At 42.7% G+C, this 13762-nt stretch overlaps 1 protein-coding gene across 1 annotated transcript in view; it reads right to left on the bottom strand.

Moving 5' to 3' along the window:
• zdhhc9 (zDHHC palmitoyltransferase 9) overlaps positions 1–13762 on the bottom strand; it is a 51221-nt gene that overhangs the window by 12773 nt on the left and 24686 nt on the right. The window contains exons 2-3 of the mRNA XM_014211823.2: positions 11701–11861; positions 2209–2367 (exon numbers count right to left, since the gene is read on the bottom strand). Coding sequence (XP_014067298.1) covers positions 2209–2367; positions 11701–11861 — 320 coding nt within the window. The remainder of the gene's footprint in view (positions 1–2208; positions 2368–11700; positions 11862–13762) is intronic.

Here is a 13762-nt window from a genome sequence, read left to right on the forward strand (position 1 = left end):
CAGGGTCAGACAGCTTTACAGAGGAAAAACATCTTGCTTTACACTTTTCTCCCTGTGGCAGACAACACGTACACATTAAAATATACACTGCTCAAAAAAATAAAGGGAACACAATGTAACTCCAAGTCAATCACACTTCTGTGAAATCAAACTGTCCACTTAGTAAGCAACACTGTGACAATAAATTGCACATGCTGTTGCGCAAATGGTGTACAGGTGGAAATTATAGGCAATTAGCAAGACACCCCCAATAAAGGAGTGGGTCTGTAGGTGGGGACCACAGACCACTTCTCAGTTCCTATGCTTCCTGGCTGATGTTTTGGTCACTTTTGAATGCTGGCGGTGCTTTCACTCTAGTGGTAGCATGAGACGGAGTCTACAAACCACACAAGTGGCTCAGGTAGCGCAGCTCATCCAGGATGGCACATCAATGCGAGCTGTGGCAAGAAGGTTTGCTGTGTCTGTCAGCGTAGTGTCCAGAGCATGGAGGCGCTACCAGGAGACAGGCCAGAACATCAGGAGACGTGGAGGAGGCCAACAACCCAGCAGCAGGACCGCTACCTCTGCCTTTGTGCAAGGAGGAGCACTGCCAGAGCCCTGAAAAATAACCTCCAGCGGGCCAAAAAATGTGCATGTGTCTGCTCAAACGGTCAGAAACAGACTCCATGAGGGTGGTATGAGGGCCTGACGTCCACAGGGGGGGGGTTGTGCTTACAGCCCAACACCGTGCAGGACGTTTGGCATTTGCCAGAGAACACCAAGATTGGCAAATTCGCCACTGGCGCCCTGTGCTCTTCACAGATGAAAGCAGGTTCACACTGAGCACATGTGACAGACGTGACAGAGTCTGGAGACGCCGTGGAGAACGTTCTGCTGCCTGCAACATCCTCCAGCATGACCGGTTTGGTGGTGGGTCAGTCATGGTGTGGGACATTACATCAAAGTTGGATCAGCCTGTAGTGTGGTTTTCTACTTTAATTTTCAGTGTGACTCCAAATCCAGACCTCCATGGGTTGATAAATTGGATTTCCATTGATTATTTTTGTGTGATTCTGTTGTCAGCACATTCAACTATGTAAAGAAAAAAGTATTTAATAAGATTATTTCATTCATTCAGAACAAGGATGTGTTATTTTAGTGTTCCCTTTATTTTTTTGAGCAGTGTATATGATGACAGCATGCAGGTGGGGCACTTCTGCATTGAAGCATATCTGGAATGAGGAAACACCATAAATATGATCTGTTGATGTACTGTATATAGAAAGGAGCCCAGTGTGTATAATCAACTACTAAATATTGTATGGCACACCGCACCACACACACAAGACAGGTTCATGAAAAACGCCTTCCTTCCAGCTATTAACCACACCCACTAGTTTTACTCAAATATGTGAAAAATCTATGTTTTTATTCACTACAATACTGCAACAGACCTGATTGCATTGAAGAAAGGTGATGTCTTTTGTTTTGTCCAACTCCTGTGCAAAGACAGATGACCATTAAACCCACAGCCTTTATTGATTCATTGATCATATTGAGCCCTTACTGCAGAGTGGAGGGGCCTGAGCCCCACCTTTCCCATAAGGAGGCTGGCGGGCTGTCCCAGGCTGCTGTGTCATGCTGGTTGTGTGTGACACAGACAGCAGCAGGTGCACTGGCCCCACACAGATTGGGTGGGGTGGGGGGGAAATCGTACACAATAACTGATGTTTAAAGGCCAAATGCATGGTTCAATCATGACTAGCCAAAATACTGTTATTCTGCAAACGCTTGACATGTTCATGTACACACATGAAAAACTATCCTCAAGCAACATTCCAAAGAGTGCTTTGTAGAAAACTGGGGAGAATGAATACAATACGCCAGCATTCCAAATCCCCACTGGAAACCCATTCAGCTATAGAATGTCCATCTCCGGATATAGAACTCATCAATAGAACTTTAGATTAAAACTATTTCCAATAAAATGTTCTAAAACACTGACAAATAAATGTAGGTAAGGTCAAGGCTTGAGCAAACGAATAAAAACTTGCATCAGCAGAATGTGGTCCTTCACACGCTGATAAAAAAAGCTAGTTCTCACACAATACCCAGTCTCTGAATGAATTGAAATGTACGTGTAAAACGTGTATGTTATTTTCAGACCGAGTCTCTTTCATGATAAGAACAAGATTAATTGACTGAAGGGAGAAGAGTGCTCGCTCTTACCCACACAGTTGTCACAGATACTGCAGTGTGAGGCGCGAGGCGGTCGGAAGATCTTGCAGGTGTAGCAATACTTCAGTTTGACGATCTGCCCGTTGATCTGGACGTTGCGGATCCGAGGTGGAGGCCGCTGCCCCGCCGGGACGTTCCCATTAGCCGCCTCTGAGACAACAAAAAGGTGGCCATTTTGGATTATACTCAGTTAACAATGGAGTCATATCTATTCATGTTCATACTGTGTAGTGCAAGTTTCACATACAGGTTAAGCCTAAATTGCCTTTGAACCAAGAATAATGATAATTTGGCTTCAGACATGTCTTAATCATGGATGATGATCCGCATTTAACAAGTTAGGAGTCACAGATCGACCACAGGCAAATTACATTAAGTCAACTAAATATACCAGATTTTAAACAGTTGACCCAGAGTGCCTCTACCACACACATAGTCATATAGTAGAGCATCAATTCTATTGCATTGCCTGTTGCTAGCTCCATCGCCACACTTCAAAGTATTGAATTCAAAGCTGGTGGAAATCGAGGTTCCAATTGGGTTGAATATCTACACAGTGGCGGTTAAAAATGAAGGGCTTTGGAAGCACACATACATGTGAATCGTTGAACCTTGAGAATGTCAGTGAATAACACAAAAAATCCACTTCTTCCTTTAAATTTACAGTGTTAAATAACACTTTTTTTGTGAACAAATGTTTCATTGTGGGGTTATGACGTTGGTAGCAACATGTGAAATAGCTGTGGGAATCTGTTGCAATGCTCTCTATATGGGCTGGCTGGCTAGCTAAGTAGCTAGCTACACACAATAACACCAAAGACAATATCCGCATGTAACGTGGCTGGTTAACTGTAAAATCGCCTAACCAAACTGCACTATCAACTTAGGAGTCTACAATCTCACCATGTTCAACCTGAATATCGATGTGCCTCAGAGTGGAGTCGAACATGCTCAACGGCATTACTTATATACTTTTGAGGAGATGGGTGATTGATCACCATGGTGATTGCCTACGGAGCTGTGAAGGGAACGGCACCTCCATACCTTCAGGCTCTGATCAGGCCCTACACCCAAACAAGGGCACTGCGTTCATCCACCTCTGGCCTGCTGGCCTCCCTACCTCTGAGGAAGCACAGTTCCCGCTCAGCCCAGTCAAAACTGTTCGCTGCTCTGGCACCCCAATGGTGGAACAAGCTCCCTCACGACGCCAGGACAGCGGAGTCAATCACCACCTTCCGGAGACACCTGAAACCCCACCTCTTTAATGAATACCTAGGATAGGATAAAGTAATCCTTCTACCCCCCCCCCCCTTAAAAGATTTAGATGCACTATTGTAAAGTGGTTGTTCCACTGGATATCATAAGGTGAATGCACCAATTTGTAAGTCGCTCTGGATAAGAGCGTCTGCTAAATTACTTAAATGTAAATGTATGGGAAAACGTTGCCGTGCTACGTCAATGGACCGCTCGGTGCATTCTGGACGATTCTGAGACAAGGAGCTCTCCCCTTCAATGTGAGTCCATTGGGCGCTAGCTCAAAACCCCCAACATTAACACGAATTTGGTCAACAATAAGTATAAAACATTAGATGTGAAATCATGAACTTGCTATCTGTAGTATCGTATACCTTTGGAATCGTGATAGGCACGTTTCTCGACATATACACGTTGAGAAGGGATTGCGTGACGAAGAGCTTAGCAACCGCGAGACGCAACATGACAACGTGAACGCGATTGGTCAGTCATGCCTGGTGGGGGCGTAACACCTTCCTCTGTTCATTGGATACCTATCTCCTTTCTATAATATCTCTGGCAACGGCACCATACAAGTCACTAGACTAAAGAGACAGAAAAATGTGCTATACCCTACGTTCAATAAAACATATGTATTGATAAATTGCTCATTCGAGAGAAGACATCCTCCCGAGTTATGAAAATCAGCCAGTATTGAAATCTGACATGTATTAGACGTTTTCGCGATCTAAAAGTCGTATTCCTATTAACATCCAGTGTGAGCGACTTTATCACGTTGCTACTTCAATAACTCAGATACACATGAACACATGAAATTATCCAGGGAATCGATAGATGAATCAGAAAATATAACATAATACATTCAAAATGGTTGAACCTTTACTTTATGGTTCATTTTAATAAATGGAATAACATGACTGAATACTGCCAGTAGGAATTACTGCTAGGATAAGTGAAGAGAGCACAACTTGAACCAAATCGAACATTTACAGTTCGAAAGCATTGAGGCCATCCACCTCATAACACTTTCAAAGTCTGCATGGTTAAAGCAGCAAGACGCTAGCAAGGAAGCAGAATATATTTAAGGATTTTGCTACCGCCATTGATGAAATAAAGTCAACACTTAACAGGCCAAATCAATAGTGTACAGCACACAAGATGGCGGTCAAATGACTTCTTCACATAGTGAACAAACACTTAAAGAAACACCAGGCTTTTAACAAAACGAACCACAAGTGAATCAAACCACTTTCTACTTAAAACCATTACTTTGTGAATTAATGTAGCTAACTAGTGTAACAGTATAGCTTCCGTCCCTCTCATCGCCCCTACCTGGGCTCGAACCAGGGACCCTCTGCACACATCGACAACAGCCACTCTCGAAGCATCGTTACCCATCGCTCAACTACTTCAACTACACCGATTGAAACGCTATTAGGGCGCACCCCGCTAACTAGCTAGTCATTTCACATCGGTTACACTAGCACAACAGTGGGGAATGAGACCATACATGCGGTCCCTTGGGAAAACCCGGTCTTCATCGGCCCAATTTCATTATGTACTCCAGGAGGATCTTATACTGTTAGCATTCCTCTAGGGCTAGCCACTAACGGGCCAAGCAAGTGACAGCACCGAAGCTGGCCATTGATCACAATATGACTGGCTTCTAGAGCTCAACCAATGATGTATATAAAACATTAGATTGCTAATACTATGTATTGGCCATTGAGAGGGTTTGAAGCCACTGGTCGGCAGTATTGACACTCACCAGCATTTTTATTTATTTTATTTAACTAGGCAAGTTCTTATTTACAAGGACGGCCTACCCTGTCAAACCCTAAAGACGCTGGGCCAATTGTGTGCCCTATAGGACTCCCAATCACGGCCGGTTATGATACAGCCCAGAATCGAACCAGGGTCTGTAGTGACACCTGCAGCACTGAGATCCGGTGCCTTAGATCGCTGCGCCACTCGGAAGCCCATGGAGCAGTCCTCCATGGAATTCTACAGCATTTCAATTAAATGTTTCAAGGACAAAATGACATGTATTTAACTATTTTATTGTTGTAGTGGGGACAGTAACATTAGTACTCTCAAAAAATGTATTGTATATATACAGTGCCTTCAAAGTATCCACAACCACATTTTTTGGTGTTACAGCCTGAATTTAAAATGGATTCAATTGAAATTTTTGTTGTCATTGGCCTACATATAATACCCATAATGTCAATGTTTTTATACATTTCTACAAATGTATTTAAAATAAAAAGATGAAATGTCTTGAGTCAATAAGTATTCAACCCCTTTGTTATGGCAAGCCTAAATACTGTATATTAGTGTTTTATTTAACATAATATTTTTACAAATGTACAACATTTTCCTCCACTTTGATATTACCAAGTATTTTGTGTAGATCGTTGACAAAAAAAGTCAAAATAATTTTAATCCCACTTTAACAACGAAGTGGAAAAACTCACAGGGTGTGAATACTTTATAAAGGCATATTTGTATTTATTTTTGCTCACATAATATAATTTAGAAGTATACATTAAGGTGTCTGTAGCCAGTGGCGTGTAGCCATCTTACAGCGCTCCCTGTCAGTCATCCAGGGTTTTATGCACGTCATTGAGCTCAAAACATCTGTGCCCATCTGCCTCCCATTAACACACCCCCATGTTCCATCACAAATGCCACCGCCTGCCACACTAGCGAAAGATAGCACATTAAACCACACACATTCTGGGGGGGGGGGGTGTAACGCAATCTCTATTGCACTCCACACTGACCTTTCCCACCTGGACAAAAGGAACACCTTTGTGAGAATGCTGTTCATGGACTAAAGCTCAGTGTTCAACACCATAGTGACGTCCAAGCTCATCACTAAGCTAAGGACCCTGAGACCGAACACCTCCCTCTGCAACTGGATCCTATACTTCCTGATGGACTGCCCCTAGGTGGTGAGGGTAGGCAACAACACACCCGCCACGCTGACCCTCAACACGGGGGCCCCTCAGGGGTGTGTGCATAGTCCCTGTTCACCCACGACTGCGTGGTCGCGGACGACTCCAAAACCATCATAATAAAAGTTTGCCGATGACACAACGATGGTAGGCCTGATCACCGACAATGACGAGACAGCCTATAGGGAGGTGATCAGAGATCTGGCAGTGTGGTGCCAGGACAACAACCTCTCTCACAACATGAGCAAGACAAAGAAGTGGATCGTGGACTACAGGAAAAGGAGGGCTCTTCCCCCTAAAGAGTGTGAAAAGATTTGGCATGGGCCCTCAGATCCTCTTAAAGTTCTACAGCTGCACCATTGAGAGCATCTTGCCTATCTGCATCACTGCTTGGTATGGAAACTGCTTGGCATCCAACTGTACAGCCCAGTACATCACTGGGGACGGTCCCTGCCATCCAGGACCTCTATACTAGACAGTATCAGAAGGCCCTAAAAATTGTCAAAGACTACAGCCACCCAAGCCACTCTCTGCTACAATGGTACCGGAGTGCAAGCATTGACCCTTTCATGCACACTCACTGGACTCTACCCACACACTCCAACACACACGTATATTGACACCACACACACACTGCTGCTACTCTGTTATCCATCCTGATTGCCTAGTCACTTTTACCCCTACCGACATGTACATATTACCTCAACTACCTCGTACCCGGTACCAGTACTTCTTGTACACTGAGTGTACAAATGACAGACTGACCATGTGAATCCAGTTGAAAGCTGGATGTCCCTTATTGATGTCACTTGTTATATCCACTTCAAATCAGTGTAGATGAAGGGGAGGAGACATCGATTGTGTATGTGTGCCATTCAGAGGGTGAATGGGCAAGACAAAATATTTAAGTGCCTTTGAACGGGCTATGGTAGTATGTGCCAGGGACAACGGTTTGAGTGTGTCAAGAACTGCAATGCTGCCAGGTTTTTCACGCTCGACAGTTTCCCCGTGCGTATCAATAATGGTCAAAGGACATCCAGCCAACTTGACAACTATGGGAAGCATTGGAGTCAACATGGGCCAGCATCCCTGTGGAATGCTTTCAAAAACCTTGTAGAGGCCATGCCTCGACAAATTGAGGCTGTTCTGAGGGCGAAAGGGGGACTTCAACTCAATATTAGGAAGGTGTTCGTAATGTTTTGTACACTCAGTGAGCACAGTTACATGCACACAATAATATGATTATGGTGGATAGTCAGATTAATGCAATAGTTTAAAATATTTACATGCTTTGCAAGATGAACAATTTCCCTAATAATCCTGTTTACATGGACACATCAAAAATCAGACTACTTGATGGGACTTTTGATAAATGCAGAAAATCACAGAAGAAAATAAACATTCTGCTACAGTGACCATATTATTGCGAAGTCTATTTGATTCTGAGTTCAGACATATAAAGTTTGGATGTGAAAACTATTTCTAAGATGCATTCTTTCAGTTTTTCTGAACTCACTTCACTCGCGCATAAGAGGGAGGCTACCACTGCTGGCACATGTGCAGATCGAATATACGACTGGAACGGTGATTAAGCTGTTTACATGTCCTAATAATTCAAAAGATTGCTCAGAAAACCAGGTGTTTTAATCAGCGTATGCTTACTTCAATTTTAAGATAAGCAGGGTAAGGTTTTTACATTGCCATTTCCTTTCTCTGCCTACTGCCATAAAATCAGTTTAATATTATTATTAGTGTGTATGAAAACATAGCCTCATTATTTTATTGTGTCCAAATCTTTCTTACTTATAACTCCGCATTGTTGGGAAAGGGCTCGTAAGTAAGCATTTCATGGTAAAGTCTACACCTGTTGTATTCGGCGCATGTGACAAATAAGATTTGATTTGTTAATTAAAGACAAGCTGAATTGAAGTTGGTGGTTTCTTTTTCTTGTACAAACACGTTTGAACAGCTTGATGAGGATGTGATTTATTTTGGGAATTTGAGCGATTCCTTTCGTCATTTTATGCGAAGGTGTGGTATGTGTGTGGGCTCTGTACTAGTTTACAATCAGGAAGACAAGTTTGGGAAGAGTGAAAAATCTTATCAGGGAAGGATCGATGCACGCCAACAAAACACAATCTGTGGCTCAACATACTCCATATGCTAAACAAGGTAATGTCACACAACCTGAACGGCCTCGCTGTTCTAAGTAGTGCCATTGCGGCCATTGTTAGCCCAAACATGAGAACCTTATCACAAATTCATTATCATGTTAGCCCAACAGTAAATAGCATGTTAGCCCAACAGTAGATAGCATGTTAGCTAAATATCCATTAGCATGTATCTCTATGGAGTCCGACTGGAAGGCCTGTGTCAGAGCCGTCACAAAGGGAGCATATTGTCCCACGCCTCTAGACTGTTACGAGAGAGAATGGGGACACGGAGGGCAATGTGAATCTTCACTGCCCAGACAGAGGCTGAACAGCAAGAGAGGGAGGGGAGGGTTGGGCTGTGGCATGGATATTGCAGAGCAGACAGGCCTTTTCCTTAAGAGATAGGAAAGAGAAGCTGGCTGAAATAATGGCAAAATTGTGGATAGTCCACAAGGGAGTAGTCAGGTAATCAAAACAAAAGCCATTACATGCATGTGCAGCAAGTTCATTCAGACCCACATCTTTTTTTTTTATATATATATATATTTTTTGTTGTCATTTAGCAGACGCTCTTATCCAGAGCGACTTACAGTAGTGAATGCATACATTTATTTTTCTCCATACTGGTCCCCCGTGGGAATCGAACACCATGCTCTACCAACTGAGCTACACGGGACCACGTCTGGCTAGGTTATACAACGTAAGAGGAACTGAACCATCTGGCTAGGTTATACAACGTAAGAGGAACTGAACCATCTGGCTAGGTTATACAAAGTAACAGGGACTGAACCATCTGGCTAGGTTATACAACGTAAGAGGAACTGAACCATCTGGCTAGGTTATACAAAGTAACAGGGACTGAACCATCTGGCTAGGTTATACAACGTAAGAGGAACTGAACCATCTGGCTAGGTTATACAAAGTAACAGGGACTGAACCATCTGGCTAGGTTATACAACGTAAGAGGAACTGAACCATCTGGCTAGGTTATACAAAGTAACAGGGACTGAACCATCTGTCTAGGTTATACAAAGTAACAGGAAGTGTGTCTGCAAAACCCTCCTATTTGGTTGTGCCTTCATAATTACTGCCTGTGCTACTGTTGTTTAGATAATGAGAATGTCAAAATGCGTCGCTGTAGGGCCAAAAGGATGAATTCAAACTACATCAAGGCTTGAAATAGTACACTTCAGAGAAAAAAAATCTGACTAGGGGATGAGCTCAGAACAGCATGGATGATGAACCTTTAGCAATATAAAGCATAACAAACATGAATTAAACAACAGGCTGAAGCTCTGGTCTCTACTAGATGTCGACCGACTATGATTTTTCAACGCCGATACCGATTATTGGAGGACCAAAAAAAGCCTGTGACAACAATTTTGGACCCCCCCCCTAAATGTGGAGTATGAAATAATTTTTACATAAAATGTTTGCTATTGTTCTTTTTTACATCCGTTATTAGACAGTGGCAACGATGATGATTATGAACATGGTCTTTTGCCTGCTAATGCCTGCAATGCAGTGAAGAAAACGATATGACAACAATAACGTCTAATGTAACTGGCCCATCTAACAGTATAACTGGCCCCAGCTTGGCCCCCCCAGTTGAAATGGTCTAGAACCACCACTGCATATACCCTGACTCTGCTTGCACAGAACACAAGAAGTGACAATTTCCCTAGTTAAAAAAAAATAATGTTAGCAGGCAATATTAACTAAATATGCAGGTTTAAAAATATATACTTGTGTATTGATTTTAAGAAAGGCATTGATGTTTATGGTTAGGTACACATTGGTGCAACGACAGTGCATTTTTGCGAATGCGCTTGTTAAATCACCCGTTTGGCGAAGTAGGCTGTGATTCAATGATAAATTAACAGGCACCGCATCGATTATATGCAACGCAGGACAAGCTAGATAAACTAGTAATATCATCAACCATGTGTAGTTAACTAGTTATTATGTTAAGATTGATTGTTTTTTATAAGATAAGTTTAATGCTAGCTAGCAACTTACCTTGGCTCCTTGCTGCACTCGCATAACAGATAGTCAGCCTGCCACGCAGTCTCCTCATGGAGTGCAATGTAATCGGCCATGATCGGTGTCCAAAAATGCCGATTACCGATTGTTATGAAAACTTGAAATCGGCCCTAATTAATCGGCCATTCCGATTAATCGGTCGACTTCTAGTCTCCACACTGCTGCTTGACACACACACACACACACACTTTATTCATGCACCTAGAAGGCTTTAGACCTCGCTTGGTTCCTAATTCACAGTCCTCCTTGGCCACCCAGTGACATTTGTTCCATATCCAGAAGTGACCTCGCTAGCCCTTAACCCTTAGGCATTTCATGTACATCAAAGGATTAGATAGGTATGGGCAGCATGATAGTAGCTCCACCTTGCCCTCTGATTGGCTAGATGGAATTATTTCAGAACTACGGAAGTGTCACACTACATTGATCCAGTTTAGGTTTTGAATATACACATTTAGGGGGGTTGGCCTAGGGCAGGGATCATCAGCCTGACTAACCAGTGTCTGTATATAGCCTCGCTACTGTATATAGCCTCTCTACTGTTATTTTCCAGTCTTTTTACTGTTGTTTTATTTATTTACCTACCTATTGTTCACCTAATACCTTTTTTGCACTATTGGTTAGAGCCTGTAAGTAAGCATTTCACTGTAAGGTCTACACCTGTTGTATTCGGCGCACATGACAAATAAACTTTGATTTGATTAACTAGATTCAGAAGAATATAATTTCGAATATTTTGTAGACTGCAATTTGATTGCAAGAAGCCCAAACAGATCATATTTGACTAAAACATAATCATGTCAAACCTTGCTTACATTTGTATACGATCACCTATATCTCTCTATTATGCGTAAGGATACTTTGGGACAGATTTCCAAAATTACAACCACTTGGAACTGATTTGCTGGTGTTTTTACAATAAATAAATCACCCGCCGGCCAAATACAGCCTGCGGGCCGCTAGTTGGGGAACCCTCGCCTAAGGGTTTTTTCTAGACAGGGCTTATGGGGGAATGAGGGATGCATGGGTGTGAATTATTATTATGATGACACAGGTATGGGTCAACTACTCACCAATTTCCATCTCAATGAAAGTGGCCTCCTCGGGGAGTGCGCGCGGCAACACGCCCGGGTCACTGAAGCTGGTCCTTAGCAGCAAGGCCATGACAAAGAGGAAGAGGACAATAGCGAAGACCGGGATGGCAGGGGACAGGTGAGTTGCCAGGTATGGGCATCTGCAGATGTGATGAGAGGACCATAGGTTAATAGCAATATTCAAGCAAACACAGAAGTACCACACAATGTTGTCTCTTGATACTCCTTACTGAGTGATTATAATGCGATTGACCCATAAAACATTAAGCTAAAAGCAGGATAGTTCGTGCCATGGTGATTATTCTGTTTATTTATGTTGATGCAAATTCTCATGAATTAAGTGGAAAATTACAATTTCTTGCCCTCAATTTCATACCAAAACTAAAATATGTGTTTACATGACCCAGGAGCTAATCTATTTTTCCTTTTATGGCAGCACAACAATATGGCTGCGACGATAACAACTACATCGGGGTGGAAGAATCCCTCTGCTTATACACGAGAGGTTATTAGCGTCCCATAATTGTCAACAAAAGCGCTGCACAGTCGGCACTGCGAAACAAGCCTGTACACATTCTTGTAGAGCAGTGTTCAGAAGGTCACTGTTGCAACGTGCCGTTAGGGCCGTCTGGTCTGCAACCCTTCCCCTAGGGCCACACACACGCGCATTGCAGCTATGGCCCAAGAATCAACAACAGCCGGAGACCGTGTTTACTCTTCTGAATGCTCACACACATTGTAGGGGGGAAAGGCTGCATTAACATAAGTCCAATTGGCACACATAAACTGACAATAGAGTCAGGATACCATTCTGCAGCCAGGATGCCCCTCTAAAAAAAGGCCTTTTTCCCTTCACGGTGGCGAAGGTGGTCTGTAAGCGCCACAGGCCACTGCATTGAGCTATTAATAGAAAAGCTGCACTTCTCTCCTTCTTCCCCATGTGAAGAGATCACACATCCATAATGCAAAAGTAATATATTATGATAACATTTCCCTCTTCATAATGAATTATCAGCACATTTATAATACCTTATGAGCTATACATGCCACATAGAATTCATTGTGAAGGGAGCATTGGAAAGAAGAGGTGGTCATACAGGGCAGAAATCCTGAGTATTGCATGTTAGACAGCACATTGGTGATGAGTGATCATGAGTGTTTTTATCAGTGCCAGTGAGCAAACTGTGTAATGCTTTTACACCTGCATTGCTTGCTGTTTGGGGTTTTAGGCTGGGTTTCTGTACAGCACTTTGTGATATCAGCTGATGTAAGAAGGGCTATATAAATAAATTTGATTTGATGCAGAGTTTCCCAAACTCGGTCCTCGGGATCCCCAAAGGGCACGTTTTGTTTTTTTGCCATAACACAACTTGATGATTAGTTGAAAAAAAATCATCTGTGTAGTGCTAGAGCAAAAACCAAAAATGTGCACACCTTGAGGTCCGAGTTTGCGAAACCCCGGTGTAACAGGATATAGGTTTCATTATGCAAGAGGTATGTAAAAAAGGAAATCATTTTTTCAAAACACCAGATTTCTAGTGGATCCAGATGTATAAAGACTGGATCTCCCTACAAAATCCCAAAACATGATCAATCCAAGAAAATACTTTCTAGTTCAAAACCAAACAAACATTCTCCCCACTCAGTCTGGTACAAATGCTGTTGTGATGTAAGCCCCAGACACCGACTGTCATTTTCAGTTCCCATTTAAAAATTTTCAATTTCCTCTTTTTGTTTGGGTGCCATTTTATGCTGACTCAAACACTGTCCTACACCACAGTGGAAACATACTGTAAGAGGGAGGAAGAGGTTAAGGGGAGGGGTATAGCTACAGTGTACAAGAGTGAGCCAACAAAAAAACAGGGTAACAATGGCCACCTGTTCCTTTCACATTATGCAGATTGACTTGATTTCAGGACTTATTCCTTTTAACTCTTAGTAGAGCAAAAGGCACTATGTAGATTCGACAGGTAAGTCTGCATACTGGTGCCATACTTGCAGGACAGGTCTGATAAGTTTCCCCCAGTACCTGGTTCCAGAT

Source organism: Salmo salar, chromosome ssa09 (assembly GCF_905237065.1).
Source record: "Salmo salar chromosome ssa09, Ssal_v3.1, whole genome shotgun sequence".
NCBI classification, from domain to species: Eukaryota; Metazoa; Chordata; class Actinopteri; order Salmoniformes; family Salmonidae; genus Salmo; species Salmo salar.